This window comes from Cynocephalus volans, chromosome 6 (genome assembly GCF_027409185.1).
Source record: "Cynocephalus volans isolate mCynVol1 chromosome 6, mCynVol1.pri, whole genome shotgun sequence".
NCBI lineage: Eukaryota > Metazoa > Chordata > Mammalia > Dermoptera > Cynocephalidae > Cynocephalus > Cynocephalus volans.
Window position 1 is genome coordinate 136,179,504 of NC_084465.1, and position 22,922 is coordinate 136,202,425.

At 36.8% G+C, this 22,922-nt stretch overlaps 1 protein-coding gene across 7 annotated transcripts in view; it reads left to right on the plus strand.

The window, feature by feature from the left end:
- Positions 1-22,922, plus strand: part of PTER (phosphotriesterase related) — a 59,078-nt gene that overhangs the window by 11,730 nt on the left and 24,426 nt on the right. For all 7 annotated transcript variants that reach the window (XM_063101295.1, XM_063101302.1, XM_063101296.1 and 4 more), the window contains 2 exons: positions 19,534-20,007; positions 21,575-21,840. In XM_063101295.1, the coding sequence (XP_062957365.1) occupies positions 19,534-20,007; positions 21,575-21,840 (740 nt within the window). The remainder of the gene's footprint in view (positions 1-19,533; positions 20,008-21,574; positions 21,841-22,922) is intronic.

Here is a 22,922-nt window from a genome sequence, read left to right on the forward strand (position 1 = left end):
TTTAATATGCTTAATCCTTTAGTTAATTATTAAACATTTCTTCTGCAGGATAACCTTGTTTGATTATTCTTACCACCACATAATGCCAGTTACTACAAAGTACTTTGTTTATCATAAGAGAATTCATTGTGTTTGCCTATAGGCTGTATATAATTTGTCGTAAATCTGATTAAATTATAAACTCCTTGCAGACAGGGACCATGTCTGCTTTTTCCTTCTATACCATAGAGAGGGACTGACCCCACCCCATTTATTACTATTGCATGAGTCCTAAGCAAACAAGCAAAAAAAAAAAACGAAACAACAAACTTGACATCTTGTGTAAGGACATACATTCGGTTAGGGGTTGTATTGTGACCTTATTGCAAAATGTACTGACCTTTTGAGAAGTAAAATGCTTTGTTGCTGGGCATCACTTTTTTTTGTTTTAAGTTCTCATATCACAACAACTTGGCTCCATCACAATTAATCTTATATGGTAATGCAGTGACAATGAGATGATTTCTCTGGAGAATCTATGCTAATACTATTAAAATGCTCTTACAATGTCAAAATGATTGCAGTGGAAGTATGTGGGGACTGTGTTTATGTGATTATGATATTATAGTGATGGGCGATTACCATAGGAAACTACTAATTCAACCCTGCAGGGACTTGCATTATGAAGCCATTATAACATGAGATTATAATGACACAATAACTTGGATGCGCATTCGTGATGTGAAAACTAAAAGCTGATTTGAATGCAAGTAGTATTTCCATTAAATTGTAATTAAACACTGAAAGCAATACTTGTTTAAATTTGAGATGGTGACTTGCAATCCAGAAATGAAAACTGTGGATAAAGAATGTGTGCTGAGTATAAGCTTAGAAATAGTTAGAAACCATTCACAACTTTGCCCTTTAGTATATACTAGGTGTGAAAACTCACTTTGAAATGGCTTCTCCAGACTTTCTCCCTCTCTGCTGGTCCTCTAAAGTAACCAAAAACAGTATCAAGACACAAGAAGCCTGGATCCAATTCCCATTTTTATCACGACCATTAGCTAACATTTCCAGCCTTCTTGTTTCATTTTTGAAGTGGACATTGTAGCCTCTCTCAATATGAGACTAAAGAAAATTATTTTTTTCCACAAAAAGTAAACTTTTTAATATACCAAGTATTATTCTGTGTTCAAAATCAGACAAAACAGATGGGCACAAAGAAAAAAAGATTTAAAAAACAACAGCAGAAAATTCTATGCCCTAGAGATGACCTATGTTAGCATCTCTGGGTATTTTCTTTCAGACTATTGTCTATGCGTAGTATACATATTTTCTTTTAAAAATTTGCATTCTGCAGTACTTTTAAAACCTACTTATTGATTCTTCGTGCCCCTTCCAGTTGCAAGACCTATTTCTTATCCAAGAGAATCCAGCTGGTAAATTTTTGTTTGTTTTTTAAAGGTCAGCTCAAGCTGGATGATTTTACATGTCACCTGGGAAGCTGTATTTTACTACTAGGGAATAATATTTGGCAGGGTTTATGGTCTGCATAGATCAGTTACGGGATGGATCTATAGTAAATTCTTCAGATTCTATTAGCAATACTATAGGTACTTAACACTTCTCTCTGTTTAGGAATCAATGATGCCTTTGAGAAGTCATAGAGTTCTAATTTGTTCTCAACTCATAATTATATGACTTAGTTAAACATAAAGATAGGTTATGAAATTCTAGGAAAATTTAGGAACTATGGAACTTGTGAGACTTACCCCTGCATTTGCTTGTTCAGACATAGTGGCTCATATGTACTCATCCTAAGTATGACTCAAAGCAGTTATTGCTTCTTTGTTTAAATATAGTTAAGATGAGGGGTTTTTTTTTTTATTAAGTATTTAGTTTGCACTTAGATATGCTGTATGCTTTACAGTTATTTTTATTACCATCTCTTGCAACAACCAAATTAAATAGGTAAGTCTAAATTACTAGAGTCCTTATTTTTTACTAGAGTCCTAATTAGGAAAAGGAAACAGTGCAATTAAATGGCTTGCTTCATATTGCTCAGTGAACAGTAGAGTTGGGTTTAGATTTTCCGGCCCTGGATTATTGTAACCTCTTTTTAGGATAATGAGTGATGTTACCTCAGAATAGTACTTCTGTATTAATGGATACCAGAATAATTAATTGTGATGATCACAGTAAATATCTACATGGCTTAATTAGAAGAACACTGGACTGATAGTCGGGGAGACAGGATTCTAGTCTAGACTATGTGACCTTCAAGAGATCAAGGATTTAACATCTAAAAATGAAGTCATCAAACTGAATGATCTTCACAGTCTCTTCCAGCTCAAAAATTCTAAGATCAAATAGTATTTAACATTAATTGAAACAAATGTTTTTATCATAAGCATTATGCATTTTAATATTTAATAAAAATATTTAATATTTTCCCTACTCTAAAATCACCCATCTAAATTCAGAATCATACTTTAACTGGATGGTATTTGATAATCTGACATGTTTTAACAGTAGATTTATAATTTGACTTAAAATGTCTTTTTTATTTAGGAAGTTTATTAAAAGTATTAAACTGGCAGATATAAATCTAATCCAAAAAAGAGATTAAAATTATAGTCCTTGGGTATATCGTCAATATTGTTAAAGTATATATAAAACTATAATGAAAGGAGATTTCTGCTCACATAATTGTGTAAGTATTTAGCTAAATGGTTATGTTGAATAATATTTTAAATATATGATTTTTGTGAATTCTTAGGAAGCAGGTGATGGCAATGATTGAGGTACCAAATTAAAATATGGTTCTAGGAAAACCTTTCTAAATCCTTTAGTTCATCTTATTTTTATGGGGAAAATATACAAGCAATTAAATTCCCATTGTATTTAAATACATATATATATATATGTATTATAAAATATGTGGATTTATTTGGTGGTAGGGAATTTTCCTAATTTTGTGAGGCTTTTTCTCTAGAGAATTTAGGATTCCATTAGAGCATTTTTCCAACCATCCTGAAGTCTGGGAAAGAGTGATTATTACTCTTGACATGTGTAGTTACTGCACATTTGCCCTTGATCCTAATGTAGTAAATTAGCTTTGGGGAGTAGAAATAAGCTGCTTGTTATATTACTACTAGTAGATCAAATACTCACCTTTCCTGAGAAGAGGTCTCTGTGTCAGGTACCACACTCTTAGGACTAGCCACAATTTGTTACCTTGACTTCTTTCCTAGACCCATTAATAAAGGCTATCTCTAAAGCATTTTTTCTCAAACTTGAGGGGCCACAGATTCTCAACCAAATTTTTGATTTTGTGTTTTCATTTTTATGATAAAGTGAATGATTTTAAGCATATTCTGGATTGATTTATGAATGTTACCACCAAATATTGCCAGGGGATTTCATTATTCAAGTCTTTAGTGATACCAAATTATTGCCTAAAACAACAGTGTTTATCTTTTTTATGATTTTTTTTAAAAAACTGGGGTCTCTGTTTCCTTGAGAGCCGTGACTGTATTTGCTGGGTCATGAGGAGGTGGTTGGATTGAGAGAGCAGTGTCATAGTCTGGTTAAATGGTTAGGGTACTTTAATTTCCTTGATAAGAAATGGAGTTGGTTTATAAGCTAGATCATATATGATAGCTGCCATGTATGTTTGTCTTTCAGAGTCTATCTGACTTTTAGAGTCTATACCACTATCCTAAGGGTAGAACCAAGAGTCAGGACTTGTTCTGCGTCTTTTCATTTTTTCTAGCCCTGCAGTTTATACTGTGTCTTCAACATAGTCAACCCTACTCCTAACGTTACCTCCTTAAGACTCTTGCTCCCTCATTCCTCTGGAGCAGACGGAAGCATGGGGATAAGTAAAGTGAGAATTCAGCCAAGCTCCTGATGAACCAGTTAACCAAAGCTAAGAGATTACACATCATGATAAATTGGGATTCTTGTCCTGTGTTCTTTGATAAGAAAAAGGCAGTGTGTGTTTTCTTGGTGCACATTTTAGGTGTTCAATAATAAAGGTTGGTTGACTCTCAAAGGAGAAACCTCAGTGGTCATGGTTGTTATGCTATTTTTAAAGATCTCCCACGGGATGCTTCCAGAGCCTACTACAGCAGTGTATTCTGCCTTTAGTGAAAATGGAATATAGCTCACCATCCTTGTCTGAATAATAATCCCATTTCCTCATTGGTGAGATGGAAACAGTAATAACAGAAGTGGGTTTCACCTACAAGTACATCCCATGGTCCAGTCTTCCACAGTTTTTGATGACTCACCTTCTGTTGATTCCTTGCCTACTTCACTGGGACATTAAGAGATTTAATTAAAGTGTGTAGATTGTCTTAAGCTCTTCAGAGAAACTCATAGCATTATCATTTCAGACAACACTTTTGATATTCCATAATCTCTTGAAGAGAATGAAACCAGCAAGATAGAAAGCTGAGGCTTCAGTGGTTTTATGAAAACATTCATTCAATGTTATATCAATAGTTATCATCATTGTGGATTTGAGAGTTTAGAGTTCAATTACTGTGAACTTTCTAATTGTTCTAAGTATTTTTGATAGAATTTTTTTCCTATCGACAAATAACACATTTGATAAGTCAATTAAGTATTTGAGTCATACTGTTTTAAGTCAATTTTTAAGACTTTCCAATTTTGCTTTTCAACTATGGTCATTTCAACACTGTTGTAAGTTAGAGGGAAAAAGAAGACAGTGTTCATACAGGCTTGCCTTTCCCCTGAAATGTAGTCCTGCTCTTAAGATCCCTGCAGAACAAGGAAAATTGCTTTAGTTTCCTTACTTATCTCCCGGCTTCTGTCTCTCCAGCTTTCAGCCTATACCCTGCACTGCCTATTGAATTATTACCCTAATACAGGTCTCATCCTCTGGGCCAAGCCCCTGTGTCGGTGTTTTTCACTATGGACTAGATGTGCAACCTACGCATGAGCCTCTACAGGCTGCTTACAAGTCCTGAAACATGCCCTTCATTGCTCATGCCATTGGAAGGTCTCCATGACATTCCACCTCCTCTAGGAAGCCTTCTCAGTTCCTCCAGTATTGGTGCATGTTGTCCAGACCCATCCCACAGGCCACTTGCTTTGTACCTCTTTTCTGATATGTACTGCACTCAGTTTTATATGATAAATGTTCCATTAATATATAAAAAATTGATTGATAAAAAATATCAATCTTTCATTGAATGCTCATGATGTGTCAGGCACTGTGTTGGAACTCTTCATAGTCCTAGGGGCAAGATGGTTTCTTTTTCATCTTTATCTCTCTTAATATACTCTTTTGGATATAATAGATCCTCAGCCAACATTTGCTACATTGAATTGAAATGTATTCAGGTGAAACTTGTAGGTGCCTGGAAAGCAGGCTTCCTTGTGTTGCTTTCCTATGTTCTGAGGACTGAAGGCCCAAACTGTCCCCTCAGATTGGTAAAACAAAGCAGTTTTCTTATTATTTCAAGAAGAATAACAATACTTTGTCACAAGCCTATAAAGAAGACACAATACTAATGAAAGCATTGGATTGCTTGTGCCTGAAATTACATTGCATCAGTATGGAATTCAGCGGTGGACAGAACAGAACTAAATGTCTGTTTATTGGTTGAACTGACATTTACTGGGCATCTACTTCTTGCCAATCACTGTTATAGTTCAGAGCTGGTACGTACTGCTCCAAGTATGGGAAGGGGATCAAAATAGTTATCAAAATGAAAGCTAGTTATAAGTGTGACTCTCCTTTTCAGCAAGCATGGTGTGGCATTTCTCATACAGGTGTGCAGGCAGGCAGCGGATTATGTTTTAGAAATCACCAGAGCAAGGCAGTGAGGGCTAAAATCAGACTTGAAAAGCCTTGAATGCTCCCTGCAGTGGCTCTCAAGCCTTTTCTGCACAACTGCCATTTTTTATACCAAATAAGCTAGGCCTGACCATCTAAAAACACATACCTGGCATTGGTTCTTTTTAACTCTGCATTAGCTAATCAGAGTGGTGAAAATCAAGACTTTTCTAAGAGTGTACACTGTGTGGTTTTCAAAATAAAGGACCTGATTTGGTGGGAAATATCTTTTATATATATAGTTTTTCATGCAACTGAATCACAAAGGCTTTCTGTGATTCAAGGAAGATTATTTTAAGATTAAATTGCCTTAAAAAGAAATTAGTGTTAATGGTCTATATATTTAAAACATTAATCTGACAGCCACAGTTTTATTCCTTGTAAAGGAGTGGCTATGGCCACAAATCACCTGCAGTAATTTTACTAGTAGTTTTAGTTTTCTGATTTGCAGTTGACTTCCACCAATTCAGATAGGAAATGTCCTTGAAGATGAAGTCACTTGCTGTTATTTTTATATGCTTGAGAGTCTTGCTCTTATTTAGTACAGGAAAGTGATTTTTTGTTTTGTTTTGTTTTAAGGCATATAGATTCCTGTGTAGTACTGTGTTGAGTTCAGAAGAATAAGCTAAAATGGCATGTTTTCTGTCTTCTGAGAGCTTAGAGTGTGAAGTTATAGAAAAGTTGAGAAAACAAAGGACTTCAAAATCCATACCCTAAAATCTTTTGAAAAAACATTTTCTATACTTTTAAATAAATTTTAGCTTCTGATGTAGGGAAATAATGAGCTATTCCATAAATGGGGTGTGTTATGATCTCAGAATAATCTATTGTCAGAAATATGTTCAATAAATATTCTAGGAAAATCTTTATCCCCTTTCTAACAACTGTTAACCTCTGTAGACTATATACTTATGTCGTTCCTTTCTAGTTCTGATTCTATTTATAATTTCCTTGTTCCTGCTTTAATATTTGTTTTCTTCATTATATGTTCCCTTTGTGGAAGTCGCCTCAAATCCTGTGAAAAATAGAGTTGGATTAAAACAAGCAAGCATATAAATATTAATTAAGTGCCTACTATGTGCCAGGCACTGCAGGGAACTGAGGACTGGGAGGTAGATAGACTCACCCTCAAGGAGCTCAAAGGCAGGTGGAGAGACATAAAACTGAAGATGTGCATTTTCAAGGGGAAACTTGGGGTATTATGAGAAAACCTAATGTTGGCTCCTCGCCCAGAGTGCTTGAGCAACAAGGAGGAACAATTGGCAAAGCTTCTAATTAGAAATGACATCAAATCCCCATCATGAAGGCCATGTAAAGTTAGCCAGGATAGGGAAAGGATTAGCTAAGGAGAAGAAGTAGGAGAGGGTTGGATTGGCACACTGAGACCCACGAGGCAGAAACCCATTCAAAGACCTCGAGACAGGTGAGAACTTGCAGAGTCCAGGGGGTGAGGGGGCAGTTCAATGTGGCTGGAGCACAGAGTGGGTTCAGGGGGGTCCTCAGGCTCCAGATTTAGATTTGCATCTTAAGGTTAGGAGGACGTGGGGAGAGATGTGTTTGTGTCTGCGCTTTAGAAAGGACACTGTGTAGGCTTGGTAAAGTGAATCAGAAAGGCAGGGAGACCGCTTAGAAGCTCCTAGCATAATCCATCTGCAAGATGATGGTGGTTCCCACTAGAGTAGTGACTATGAGCATGAAAAGGCAACAATGAATTGAGCTATTAAAGAGGTGAAATCTACAGGATTTAGAAACCAACGTGGGTGATGTGAGTCAGGAGTCTTGGATGAAATCCGGGTTTGTTTGTTGTTTTTACATGGGCAGTTGTAGATGTAATAGTGTCAGAGAGAATGCAGAGAATGCAGACATTTAACTTCCATCTGAGAACTAAATGTGACGACTCCGTATAAATTACCAAGTGCTGTGCTTGGCACATAGTCACTCTCCAATCACGTTGATATCGTTATCGTAGGCTACTGACCTGATTTATCTTAACAAAACTCTCTATGAAGTACTGTTTATAAACATTATTTGGCATTCTGTAAACAGACCTAGGCTCAAATCACAATTTCCAGCCTTGTGACAAGTTTCTTGATTTTTCTTGGCCTGAGTTTCCTCATATCAACCTGGTAGCACTAGTGAGAATTCAAGGTAAGAGATATAAAGCGCTGTAAGAGGCACCTGCCACAGAGTGGAAGCTCAGTAGATGATAGCTTAATAAAGGAACAAAAGGCATCCTTGTTGGTTTCCAGCCTCCAAGTGAGGGCAGAGGATTCTCTCTTATTAATCTTTGTGTCTCCTATAGACCCTACCTGCCTAGCACAGCATCTTACACTTAATAGATGTTCAGTAAACATTTATCAAATCTGTGATAACTTTTTATTCCATCTTTCTTGTTTTTCTGCTGACCTTCCTAGGGCTGTTCACCCTCCTTACAAAAGGATTATTTTTATGGTTCTTTCCTCATATGGTTTAGCTTTACTTAAAATTTATTTTGCTTGATCCTCTTTTTCTCTTACAGATAAATGATGACCCACACTTCATAATTTCTGGAACTTTTTTTTGTAAAACATCTCCTTGACAGCCCCCCACCCCCCCAACTCTGCTCCTAACCCTCGCAGGAGTGTATTCAAATGGGGTTTCGGTTCTTGTCTGACTTAACTATGATAAGAATTGCTCAGGCCTCTAAATATTTTTTAAAATTATTGTTTACACTAAAAAAATATCCTAGAAATCAGGTAGCCTAATGAGTACTAACCTTTCTAGCATCATGAATCCCTTTCAGTGTTATCTTCCCCAGATTTTCAGATGTTGAAGGATTTCGTCCAATTAAAATACTTTAAATAAATTAATAGCCCATATGGCCTTATAGCGGACAAATGTACAGTATCTGTTGAGGTTTTTGATCTAATTCAATTCCCCCAAATAACAAATGATAAAATTGAGATCCTGAAAAATCGAGTGTCTTGATTAAAAGCATTCCCCCATTTATGTGTCCTTTCTAATGCATGAGGACACAAAGCATTCATATTCTGTACTTTTCAAATTGTATATTTGTGTCATGGCTGTTGAATATATTTTAATATAGCATTATGTACACATAAAAAAAATTATTGTTGGGATTCAAGACTTCCTCCAAAGTAAAGATTAATCAAATAAGGACTGGACCAAACAGCTTAATTTAATGAAAGTGAACTGTAGCCACTGAAAAGGCACGTAATTTGATCTAAAATATTTGCGTGTAAACAATATCAAATTTCAGGCAAGACTGGCAATTAGCAACTATGTGATAAGAAAGAAGAATTTGAAATAGCTCTTGAGTTCATAAAGCTTTGCCTGCCTGTGTGTTTTAGTTGAGAGATTCAAAGTCTATGTTCTATTATTTTACCAGTGACATTAGTATAGGTATCTGATGGGTTTACACTAGTAACATTGAAGTTTTCCCATTTTACTCCATTTTGCTGATTATAAATGTAATAGATAAACATAAAAAACTGGAAAATGCATTAAATTGTAGTGAAGGAAAAAAATCTATTTTACCATCCAAAGATAAACATTTTAGCATCTCCAGTTGTTAAGCTCTCTATATTATGTAGTTATATACACTCTGCATAAATTTATCATACTTATAATACTTAAAATAGTTTTGTATTTTGCTTTCTCACATAATATAACAAGACCATTTTTCTAAATATTCTTTCCAAATATAATTTGAATGGTTACTTAATGTTCCATCATATATGTAAGCATTCCCATAAGACATTTTGTTGCTATTCTAAATAATGCCATAATGAAATCTTTATGCATAAATATTTTTTACAACCATCTAAATATTTCCTTAAGACAGATTCCCAGTAGAAAAGTAACATTTTTAAGATTCTGGATACATATTACTAAACTACTTTTGGGAAAAGTTGGGCAAACTTGCACTTTTGCCAGCCTTGTGTATAGGCTGGCCTATATATGTGTATAGGAAGGCCTGTGGTATCACCACTCTCAGTACAGTCTTGCTTATCTTCACAAACTAGTCAGTGAACTGGCTGGATTTGTTGTAACTGTCTCCAGATGCATTCTATTGTATCCCCAAATATGACTACTGCTAACTTTTAAGGACAAAGTTACCATTTAAAATGGAAAGCTTTTTTCCTGGATTGTGAAGCTAGATTTAATCATGAAAAATTCCAAATGATTATTTGGTATGTTGCTAGTATAAGTTCCTTAAATATTGTATATATTTTAAATATTTTTATTATTTAGCACTGTTCACACAAAACTGAAATCATACATCTCTCTCCCCCACCATGTTTTGGGGTTTATCTGGCAGCAATAATTCCACATAAATACCTTCATTATTTGGTATTTGAACATTTGGACAGCTATTAGAAATATGGACAGTTTCCATTATGTTGTATCCTCTGGAAATGATTTTTAAAAAAATAACACATCATGCTTCAGGTTTAGTTCATAGGCTTGAGAATTTTATGTATGCAGCTTTGCTCTCTTCATGTATCACTAAGAAGGCCAAATTTAATCCAGACTCCATGTTTGTGTGTACATAAGAGAAAAAATAATTATTTGTAGGATATTTTAATCCAGTAAGATTTGGAATATAGTTCTACATATTATGTGCCCAATCTACTTGCAAACTTCAACAACAACAACAACAAAAAAAAAAAAAAAAAAAAAAGGAGGGGGAGCCTTCTTGGAATTTCAGAGTCATAACTTTATTTATAAATTTTACTTTATTTGTTTTGGAACAAAAGTTTTGGCTCTTTCATTCTTTAATTGAGGCATAACTAGTTACTTTCCTTCTCTGTGTTCAGTTCAGTTTCACAGATGGAAACCAAATTCTAGATACTATATAACTATTGGGGATAAAAGACACCCCCACCCTACCCCCACAGTGATGAAGCGCATAATCAAATGGAGACAAATCCCTGCTGTGCTGGGGCACACTGCTGAATCTCATGACACAGGCAACCCTCTGAATCCACTGGTTCTGCACCTGTGGGTTCAACGAAACATGGATCGAAAATTGGGGGAAAATTACATCTGTGCTGAACATGTACAGACTTTTTTCCTTGTCATTATTCCCTAAAAAATATGGTATAACAACAGTTCACATACGACTTACATTGTATTCGGTATTATAAGTAATCTAGAGATGATTTAAAGTATATGAGAAGATGTACATAGGTTATATGCAAATACTGTGCCATTTTATATCAGAAACTTGAACATCATGGCTTTTGGTATTTCGGAGAGCCCTGGAACCTACCCCCGCATGGATACCAAGGGAGGACTGTATATGATATATTCATTATGAGTCCCTCCTCCTCTGTTAATAAGTTACTTAGATGAACAAATCTATGCACAAATGAACTGACCATTCAAAAATTAGTTCTCATTCAAGAATTTCTGTTTTCTTAATATTAATTTCTGTTCCTGCCTGGCATTTCAGCATCTTCTTCCTCTCCGGATGGTTTCTGTAAATATTCATGTATATCAAGTAAAATGATGCAAAGAGATTACAAAATAAAAATGAAAACCTTAAAACAAAAATGCAGTTTTTCATGAAGCTGATAAAAGTGATATTGGAGAAATGCTAAAAATACAAAGCCAAATGGGAATGTGACAGAGTTAGACCCTTAAGAACCCGAGAGGGGAGATCAGCATGGAGCGTATCAGGACAAGTGCTTCAAGAGAGAACAATTTGCATAATAACTGGTTAATAGAGGACCAAGATAAAAAATGATAGTCTTCAAAAAAAAAAAATTTATAACTCACCTTTTTCATCACTGGGGTGCAAAAGTCAAGGATGTCATATCACATAATTTTGTCAGAAAAATTATCCCCCTTCTCCCCAAATTCCAACATTCAATCCATTCTTTGTTCTGAGCATTCAGACATACAAGTATTTATATTTATGACTTAACTTTGGTATTTTTATTCTAATTTGAAATCTCAAGTCCTTTAAAAAGTGATACCTTATTCAATGTTGGTCTTCATATATTCTGGTTATCTACTGCTGTTTAACAAACCATGTGTCTTAGTCCATTCAGGCTGCTGTAACAGAATATCATAGACTGGGTGGCTTATAAACAAAAGACCTTAATTTCTCACACTTCTGGAGGCTGGGAAGTCCAAGATCAAGGCTTCAGCAGATTCAGTGTCTGATGGAGGACCCACTTCCTGGACGGTGGATAGCTGTCTGCTTGCTGTGTCTTCATGTAGTGGAAGGAGCTCTTTGGGATCTCTTTTATAAGGAAAATAATCCCATTCATAAGGGTTCCACTTTGTGTTGTGATCACTGCCAGATGCCCCACCATCACTGTGGATTAGGATTTCAACATATGAATTTGGGGGGAGGGGGAACACAAACATTCAGCCTATAGCACCACCCCAAATCCAAGGTTTCAAGCAACAACCATTTATTGTCTCCCATAATTCTATAGGTCGGCCAGGCCCTCCTAGGTTGGCTGTAGCTGGGCCTGCAGTCATTTGGGATCTTGGCTGGACTAGGATGTTCAAGATGGCTCACTCCGTTGTCTGGTATCTTCACAGGGCCAACCACAAGGCTGAGCTCAGTGGGGACCCTGTGTTGGCTGGGGGCCTCACTCTCTTTCCATGTAGTCTCAGGTCCTCTCCGTCTCCCTATGGGAGGGTAAGCAGGCTTCCTACTTTGCAACTCAAGGTTCCCCAAAGCACAAAAGCAGAAGCTACTTCCAATGGGTCTCAAACTGATATGACTTCACTTCCACACCATTCTGTTGGTTAAAGTGAGTCACAGGCAAGCTCAGGTTCAGCATGGGAGAGAGTTACACAAGGATTTGAATATTGGAAAGCATGTTCACTAAGGGCCATCTATGGAGACTAACACACTCTATTAAGTACATTTATTTAAAAAAGCATTTCCAGTACCAGTTATCCGTGGATAATGAGGACCTCCTGTAGCTGTCATCATTGTGGTGGGTCATTTCCAAAAGCCTAATGAGTTGTGATGTCAATCGCAACTGTCAATCTACTTTTAACAATCATAGGCCGCAAGTGAAGGAATTCATTTATAAGCAAATTAGATCCTCAGTTTGCTTCATAAACTTCAGCCCCCTATTATTAGTTTTTTAAAGAACAAGTTTAGGTTCATTTGCCTAAGGATACTCAGCAAATATTTGGAAAATAATTCAAACTTTAGCATATAATAGTAATTGTGAACATTTGCATGGTGCTTTATAATTTAAATAGTGCTTTTAGGTATCATTTTACTTGCTTTTCATTTCAAATCTTATGTGGTAGATCAGGCAGATATTATTCTAGTTATTAAGTGAAGAAACTAATTCATTAGAAGCTTCTAAATGTTCTACAGGCACACAGCTAGAAAACATTGGAGCCAGAACTCCAAGTTTTAGATTCTTTCAAACCATGCATCCCTCTTAGAGTTTTTCTTTGAACTTTGAAGGACCTGAAACTGAAACTCATTCTCTCTCTCTCTCTCTCTTTCTCTCTGTCTCATTATACACGTATATATATGAAAGTTTGCACATATATATAAAATATACATTTTTAAAACCATTATTAAAGTACAACCTTTACTGATAGTTAATGATCTGTAGAGGTTCAATAATATTTATTTCAAGTTGAAGGATATCACAGAAGCATGGATGTCATCTGGAAGTCATCTGGTCCAACCTCTTCATTTCACGGTTGGGAAAACAGGCTCAGAGTGCTTAACTTATTTGCCCAAAGTCACAGAGCTATTTAGTAAAAGAGCCAAGAACTGACTCAGAACCCACTGTTCTAACTACACCCATCCACCTCAAGAATAACCTTCGAAACAAAATTGTGTAAGGAATATAGGTATTTTATTTTACATGTTTAAAAAACATTCATTTCTGGTTTTCCAGAAATTAAAAGTAATGCAAATTTTAAGCTCTTTAATGACCAAATACAGTTAAGGACCAGTTGGATAATTTGCTCACAATACTGCTGTTTCTGGGAGACAACCTATTGCTAGGAATCCACGGTCAGAAAATTCCTTCTATAAAAAGCTGAGAACTAACTTCAATGTGGAGAGTTCTTTATGAAGGAAAAAAAGTTGTAACTGTTGTATCCAGTAATGTGGTATTTATTTCACTCTAAAGACTATACGTTAGTAGCAAAATCAAAAAATTTACATCAAACCTTCTCACAGCATTAAGTATAGAAAAACTTCTGAAAATGAGAAGCGCTTATATGAGATCTCAGTTTTTCAAATTATGAAAAACATAAAGGTTGATTATTCAGTGTCTTGACAATAGTATTGCACCTGTCCCACCTCTAAGATGTTACTATAGTAAATAGTGAGTAATGTTGCATGTTGACCCCAGTAGAAGTAGTTTTTTTCTTCCCTCTTCTCTCCTACTACCAGTCCTCCTCCGTTTGTCTCCCTCCTTCCTTCCTTTTCTTTTATTAACAAGAACATGTTTTCACCTGGTTGACTAAACAGATAGCAAAATCAAGAAGCCAGTACTACTAGCTACCAAAGTCTGTAGAATGTGACCTGAAGGGTTGACCAGATGTCCCATGTTTAAACTGAACAGTAAACCACAAATTTATCTTCTTAGCTAAATAGCCTGATATGTTTCCTGGCTATCATAATAGCATGAATGAATTGCTCTATTACTTTAGATGAATTGATCACATCAAAGAGTACAGGACAGGGAAAGCCCAAGCTGACCCAGAGGAGGGGGCATTTTCCAGACAGACCTGTCAGTGAAAGCTTTTTCCATTACTGTTACTTCCTGGGTCTATCTTTACCGCAGTCCTTATATTCATTGTTTAGAATTTGGAAATATCCCGGTTGTCTCTTCTACTTTCTTTGTCAATGAGGGGAGGGTGGGGGGGGCGGAGTTAGGAATGAAAACCACCATTTTCCTCTAAATGCAAGCTGCTCATTTGTATCTCTGAACAGTTTTGTTTTATTTATGTCACAGTTTAAAGAACTTACTGAGTCCCATTATTGCTCAGTACACTGAAGTGGTTGGATTTCTTTCTGTTTATTCAGGCATGGTTATTGATTTCTTTGACAGTGTTTAGTATTGAAAGTTATAAATCTCCCTGCAGTAGAACCACTTCACCACAAATATCTGAGAAAGTAGAAACGTCGTGACTGTGTACAAGGAGGGACTCCTGGTGTTACCGTTGTTCAGTGACAAAACCCATGCTGTTTGAAAGAAGACATGTCACTAGTTTAAACCTGTGTGCAATGGAAGTATTCAAACAAGCTTTAAAAAATATGATGCTGTTTTAAAAATATTTTTGTCACAAATCAAATGTCAGCTTTAAGTGCAATGTTTGTAGAGTGCCACCGTACTGTGTGATGTAACACATTAAAAAATAGAAATGCTGATGTATTTGGACCAGACAGCACTTTTTACTTAAAAGCCTATTTATTTGGAGGATACTTTTATAGTACCAGCAAGTCAGCAAGTCCAGTTAGAGAGTTCCATGTGCTCTACCTCTTGCTGCTTCTGTTTTCTTGCAATTTCCACTAATGTCATCTCAGACCAAGTCACCACCTGATTTTTTTCTGGATGATAACAACACCCTACTGGTCTCCTTGCAGGCACACTTGGTCTCTTCGCATTCTCCACCCAGCTGCCAGGCTACTCACTTCATCTCTTCTGCATAAAACCCTGAAATGCCTTCCCATTTTTGTTAACAATTAGGGTTTGTTCAGGGAAATAAAGCAACTGTGAAATGGAACAAGCAATTTATGATAGGGATTAGACCTTTTATAGTAGTGGGAGAAGTTGGGGAAATAAACTGAAAGTCAATGAACCAAAAATCAATTTGCCAATTTGACCATCGCATCTAAAATTGTAAGTCTAGTACCTTCAACCAGGTCTAGAGCTGGGTGCAGTAGAGACAGGGGCAGGAGAAGGGCGTATGTCTATGAAATAAGAAGGACAACATAATGCATTTAAGTGAAACTCCACCCATGCACATATAAGATATCCAGAGTTCTGGAAGTCCTATCCTCTGAAATGGGAAATGTTTCTGAGAAGTATATTCAACCTAGGTATACAGAATAATCTTAAGCATAATGTTTAGGGTGAAATAGCTGTGGTGAAATCTCAGTGAAACTAAACTAAAATTTCCCCCAAACTACCCTCCTCTACACTAAATCTTCAATACTTAGGCAAATTTTCTAAATGTTTTATGTATCAGTCCTTCTGTGGCTTCGAACACCTGAAACTGGGTAATGTATAAAGAAATAAAATTTATTGCTTACAGTTTCAGAGGCTGGGATATCCAAAGTCCAGGGAACATATCTGATGAGGGCTTTCTTTGGTGGTGACTCTACAGTGACACAGGGTATCACATGGTGAAGGACTTAAGCAGGAGAGAGCTAACCTGGTCACTCACTCTCCTTATAAAGCCATCAGAACCACACCCATAACCACCCTTTAAACCATAAATTTATTACTCCATGAATGAATCAATCCATTCACTAGGGCATGGTCCTGACAATCTAATCACCTCTTAAAGGCCCCATCTTTTTCAATTACCATAATAGAATTTCCCACCCTCAACACTGTTACAGTGGGGATTAATACATGAGCATTTGGGGGACACAATTCAACCCATAGCATTTTATAGAAGTTAATTTATGCATATATTTTAAAAATAGATAAATCCTACATATTGTCTCTGGTTCCCAACTGTGCTGTAGTACTGTTCTCTGATTCTCTGATTCTTTTTCTCTTCCCTTTTCCTATTTTTTTTTTTTTTTTTTTTTGGTCTTTAAATTCCCATGTCCTTTAAAAAAAGAAAAAAGAAAAAAAGTCCCATGTCCTTTTTTGATTGTAGATCCAGCAGAATTAGAAAATTAGAAGGGATGTTTCCTTTAGCCAGGTTGTAATCATGTGGCCGACTGGTTGCTGCAGCTTGATGCCGCAGCCCCGTATCACAAGAGAATATTGTACCACATATGCTTACCCAGGAAAAAATAAAAATTCAGAATCTGAAGTACGGTTTCTACTGAATGCGTATCAATTTCACACCATTGTAAAGCGGAAAAATCCTAAGTTGAACCATTGTAAATTGGGACCATCTGTACAACTGAGTTTTTGGCAAATGTGTTTCTAGCTCAGCTATCCCTTCCCCACTAGCTTCTGTGCAAGTATGTGCAATGCTGAAGCTTTCCATGCATGTTCTGAAAAATCCTTTAGCCTGCTTTTTGGTTGGTGGCCACCCTGGTCTGTACAGTTGTGTATAGCTGCTCTCAGTATTCAGTACTTCACTCCTTGTTCTGTGACTCTCGTCTCTATGGTGGGAGCCCATGAGTAGCCCGTGGCCTGTCTATGGAGAAGAGAGCCACTTTCAGGCAGAATGCAGGTGACAAAGGGCCCCTGGTTGCACAGGAACCATCAGTCCTGGATCCATCCTTTACCCTACTCAAACACATGAGTATTCCAGCTTAGAGATGTGTTGGATACAGTTTGTTCTTTAACCTTTCCTTATCCTTTGAGTGTTGGTTACATTGTGTGTGATCATAGGAAGTGCCAACCAGTTCTGCCTGAGAGCATTAGAGGAATTTCCCAGAAGGGATGACATTTCTTAAGTGATCTTTTTCACAAAGACTCACAGCTTGTGAGCATGAAACATACCAACATTGCTCTTTCAAATATACATCAATTAAGTGTGCAGTTTGGTACTTTTCTAGTAAAAGTGATAGTGTTTTATCAAGTTATCCCAGTTTCTGCCCCTCTGTGACTCTCTGAAACACATCTGTAAGACCATCAGCCAGAAGGCAGGAAACAGCAAATTAACCCATATGGAAGATTGAATCTATTATTAATGGTGCTGTGACTTCATCAACTGAAGGAACAAACTACATATCCCTTGCTCTCAGTAACAAGGAATAAGGCATTAAAACAGTTTCTAGGTGTCATCAATGAAAAATAATGCCCTGTGTAACGACTGGCAACTACAGAGTGATTCTCTGAACAGATGTGATCTTCTTTCATCAGACCTGCTGTTGAAAGCTTGACTTGCAGAAGAGCACTATCAAACAAAAACCAGTGGCCACCTTAGTAATAAGTCCCAAAGTTCTCTTTCAAAAAGTCTAGATTCATCATCTATGCATTGTGGGCCAATATCTCTCACCCCTGCCCCCAAACACTTGAGTTCGAGATCATTGCAGTGGATTGATGTAAAGTGACCTATAATTCTGTAACCCTCTGACTTCTGACTTTGTTTTCACCTTGTCCTATGTAAGTCCTATACCCATTGCAGATTTTTCCATTGCTCCCCAAAATCATCTTTCCTTTAATGGACCACTGCCTCTGAAAAGTAATAGCCTAGGAAATACATAATAGTTCCTAGAACCAGTGCACCAAAGCTACCCTTTGCTGAAGGTGGGCTATGTGCCAAATATTTTCACAGGTAAAAATACCTGTGGTGTCTAAGTTAATTTAATTCTTATGACAACTTATGAAATGAGCATTGTTATTCTAACTTACAGATGAGAAAACTGATGCTCGGGAGGTCAGGCAAGGGCTTCAAAGGGATGTGGGGGGAAATAATGATTTTGAAGTAATCTTTTGAAGGAACAATTTGAGAGCTTGGAAAGGCTCTCTTTTCTTTGGTTCCCAGTTGATTTTTGCCACTGTCCACTGAATGTGTCCGGCTGGCGGTCAGTGTGGAACTCTATTTCTGGCAGCAGTGATTTTGCTCTTGGCCATGTAGGTGTTTGTCGTGACTACTTTCGGCAGTGCCTTCTTTGCAAGTCACATGCCTTCATTTAGGAAATGCACTTTCCGATGGAAATGCTGGAATTAAAGTTCTTGTCGTCATGGAAGGAAATTTGGTGAATACTTGATTTGTGTTGCAAATGAAAGTAAACAGAGGATAAACACAGAGGTTTTGCTCTTTTCAGAGACAGCAGATTTCAGTTTCAGTAAATCACAGTCGCTTTCATTATGACTAAGAATTTTTGCTTTTAAGTATTTTTGAAGTGTGCTTCTGACTGTGTGCCCTAGACAATAAAACATCTCAAGAGGAGAGGTTTGTTTGTTTTTGTTTTTTCATGATTAAACCTACATGTGCTCCCCCTTTTGTTTTGGGGGGCATATCTGTGAAATCGTGCAGATGAGAGACCTTGTCATATGCTTCCTTATAGCTCCAGTTTCTGGACACATTGTGGACCTTCATCAAAAATTTGCTCACTTGAGTAGCAAATGAATAGTGGAATAATTAGTAGCCTCAGTATATTTAGTTTAGTTGAAAAATGACAAATGACAACACTGAGGTATGGCTGGTTTTGATGTAAGTTATTGATTATGAGAGTTTTTTTAATGAACATTATTGTTGAATTATCCAAAAAACATAGCTATGACTAATGAGATAAAATTAAGTAAAAGAAAAATGTGAACTGAATATCAAGAAATATTTCCAGTAGATGAGGCTGAGACTAAATGAGGCAGAGGAGTCCCAGTGGAAGTGGTGGGGGACATTTAACATCACACATGTCACTGAGAGCAGTGGTGGGGACAAACTGACTTAGGCAGGATGATACCTGAGATTATATTTCTAGTTTCATTGATTCTCTTTCTTACAGGGGTATCCGCTCACAGCCTCCCACCCCTTATGGACAGGATGTACATGTGTATTAAATTTTCTGACTTTTGCTTTCTTTTTTCCAGAAAACACTCATTTTTGAGCATCTCCTGGTGGTACCATCAAAAATGTCTTGCTTACGTGGGAAAGTCCAGACTGTTTTGGGCCTCGTGGAGCCAAGCAAACTGGGCCGCACCCTTACCCATGAACATTTGACAATGACCTTTGACTGCTGTTTCTACCCACCTCCTCCATGCCATGAAGCTACCTCTGAGGAACCTATCATGATGAAAAATTTATTTTGGATTCAGAGAAACCCTTATTCCCATAAAGAGAACCTACAGTTGAATCAAGAGACAGAAGCCATAAAGGAAGAATTGTTGTATTTTAAAGCTCACGGTGGAGGAGCTATGGTAGAGAACATGACCTCTGGAATTAGCCGAGATGTGCAGACATTGAAGTGGCTTGCTGAAGAGACTGGTGTCCATATCATATCTGGAGCTGGGTTTTATGTGGATGCAACTCACTCTTCAGAGACCAGAGCCATGTCAGTGGAACAGGTAGAAAGACCTAAGTTCTCTGATGATATTTGTCTATAAATTCAGAATAGCCAGAACTTTGGAAAGGCCATTAGCTCAGAGGTAACTGGGCATGCTACAGAAATTTGCTAGCCAGAGAAGACATCTGCCAATCAGGACCCAAATTGTAACTTTCATTTCATAAAGAAAAAAGTGTCCAGAAAGGATATCTCAGTGCACTGGCCATTGAAAAACCTATGTGTTGATACTCAGATTTCTATATATCTTATTGGGGCTCAGTAGTGGTACCAATATGTTTGCAAACCTCACTTTTCCATTATAAGCTTCAGTTATGCAACTTCGATTTTTTTCTCCTGGATTTTATAATAACCAGCAATAAAAATTCACTGTAGGGTGAAACTTGGCACATTTGCAAATATGTTTCCTTCTCCTTTTACAAAACAGGAGACGTGGAAGAAAATCCATTCTCCTGTTTTTGTCATATGATCTTAAGCAAGAATGGGCAGAAGGAAATCTATCTTTGGGGGACAAAAATGAAGAATGAGCTGCAAAGCGTTTTAATACATATATGTGCTTTCTTTCTATACGTGGTCATACATATATCTATATGTTTATATGTATCTTCCATTGCCTGTTTGATAGGCATAGAATGTCAGCTGCAATTTTCACAAAGGATCAGTTAACTTTTAAAATATTTTGTGTTTCAAATCACTCATAACTGGCTCCTAGGAAGAAAGGGAGGGAGGGAGGGAGGAAGGAAGGAATGAAGGAAAGGAGGAAAGAAAAGACCACAGCAATACACTGAGCTTTCAGAAGGAGAGAACAAACTTAAGGATACTAGAGATTGGGGGACAGAGGGAGGGGGCTTGGGAAGTGATAGGTCAGGTGAAGGGCATAAAGAAATATCACAATTTGTAAGAATGAATATGCTAATAATAAATTTTAAAAATTAAAATAAAAAATAAAGAAAAAAATTTCATTTTTATTATTTTCCAATCAGGACTTTATTCATTTATGTATGTATGTATGTATATATGTATGTATGTTATTTATGGAGAACTATGCTGATGATGGGGATTTTACATTCTTCCAATCACTCTTAGCAGTAAATATACATATGACCTAAAATGTGTAATATTCGTACTATGTGCTGTGAATTTGCTATGCTGAGTAGGGTAAAGGACTGCAGAAATAAGAGAGAACTGAAGAATTATTTGATACGGTTGACATGGATTCAGTGGCAGTCTTTCCATGTTCTAGATGCTGCTCCCCAGGTTAAATTATAGAATTTTTTTTCTCAGTCTGAATGTACTTTCATTAAGTCACTATTCCCCCTACAGCACCTTTAGAGCTGCAATTTTTTTGTTAAATCATCACAGGAAGATATTATTGAATCCTGGATTTAGCATAACTTGTTGAATTTGCACTTTGGCCAGCAACATGCCTTTCTCGCTGGCCAATATTAATTGAATGAGTGTTGAATACAGTTTTAAAAGAATGAATGGCTAAATTTATTCACATACTGTGGTTAATCTATTTTGCTAAATTACACAGTCTATAAAATATGTTTATTGTCACTCTTCCTTAGCTTACTGATGTCCTTATTCATGAAATTCTGCATGGAGCTGATGGAACCGGTATCAAGTGTGGTGTTATTGGCGAAATTGGCTGCTCCTGGCCTTTGACTGAGAGTGAAAGAAAGGTTCTTCAGGCAACGGCTCATGCCCAGGCTCAGCTTGGCTGTCCTGTTATTATCCATCCTGGACGGAATCCAAGTGCACCATTTCAAATTATCCGAGTATTGCAAGAAGCAGGTGCAGACATCTCCAAAACAGTTATGTCACACCTTGATAGGTAAGCAAGCTATCTTACAAATTGGTGCAAGCCACCATATGATTCATGGATGATCCAATAAAAAATATCAGCAGTAATCGAATCAGTAAAATACTAATCACCTAGAGAAAGCTACTAACTACATGAAAGATAGTATTTATAAAGTTTACAACTGACATTAATAAAAGTCAGTGCTACCATTTGGTGTCCCAACTGTAGTAGGGATAGTAGTCCAGGTATTTTGCATAAGTCATTTCCTTTAATTTACATAATCCTTTATAACTCTTCACAGTAGGTGTCACCGTCTACTTCACTTATTGTCTGTTGATGTGATATCAGAGTAGCTGACAATTTCACTTGCTCAGTATTTGCCAGTAGTAGGAATGATAAATTTATCTGTAGATAGAAAAGGAGGGAAAGTCAATGGTTTCACACTGAGAAGAAAATCACAAATACACATGTTCATGTTTGTGTCACCTGTTGTGGTTTGAATCATCTGAATTTTGGAAAATGCTATCAAAAAGAATAATAGGAATAAGGGTAGTATTTGTTTGGTGGTATTATGTATTAGTTTGCAATGTCTGCTGTAACAACTTACAACCCTACAGCGACAGACAGTTATTCTCTCACAGTTCTGGAGGCCAGACAAATGAAATCAAGGTATCGGCAAGAACACTCTTCCTCCAAAGGCTGTGGGGGAAAATCTCTCTCTGCTTGTTCATTTCTGGTAGATCCAGGTGTTCCTTGGTTTGTAGCTGCATCATTACAGTTTCTACCTCTGTCTTTACATAGCTTTCTTTTCTCTGTGTCTTCTCTTCTGTTTCTCATAAGGACATTTGTCATTGGATTTAGGGCTGACCCAGATAATCCATAATGATCTCATCTCAAAATCCTTAATTTAATTATATCTGCAAAGATCTTTTCCCCAGATAAGGTCTAAGGGTTAGAACATGGACTTATCTTATTGGGGTCCATCATTCAACTCCCTAAATATTACATTAGATGCATAAGGGCCAGGAAAACAAATAACTATAGAGATAGATGTTAGCTGCTCTTAATTTTATGAATAAGTTTAACAGTGTTGCTAAGGCTCATCATCAGCC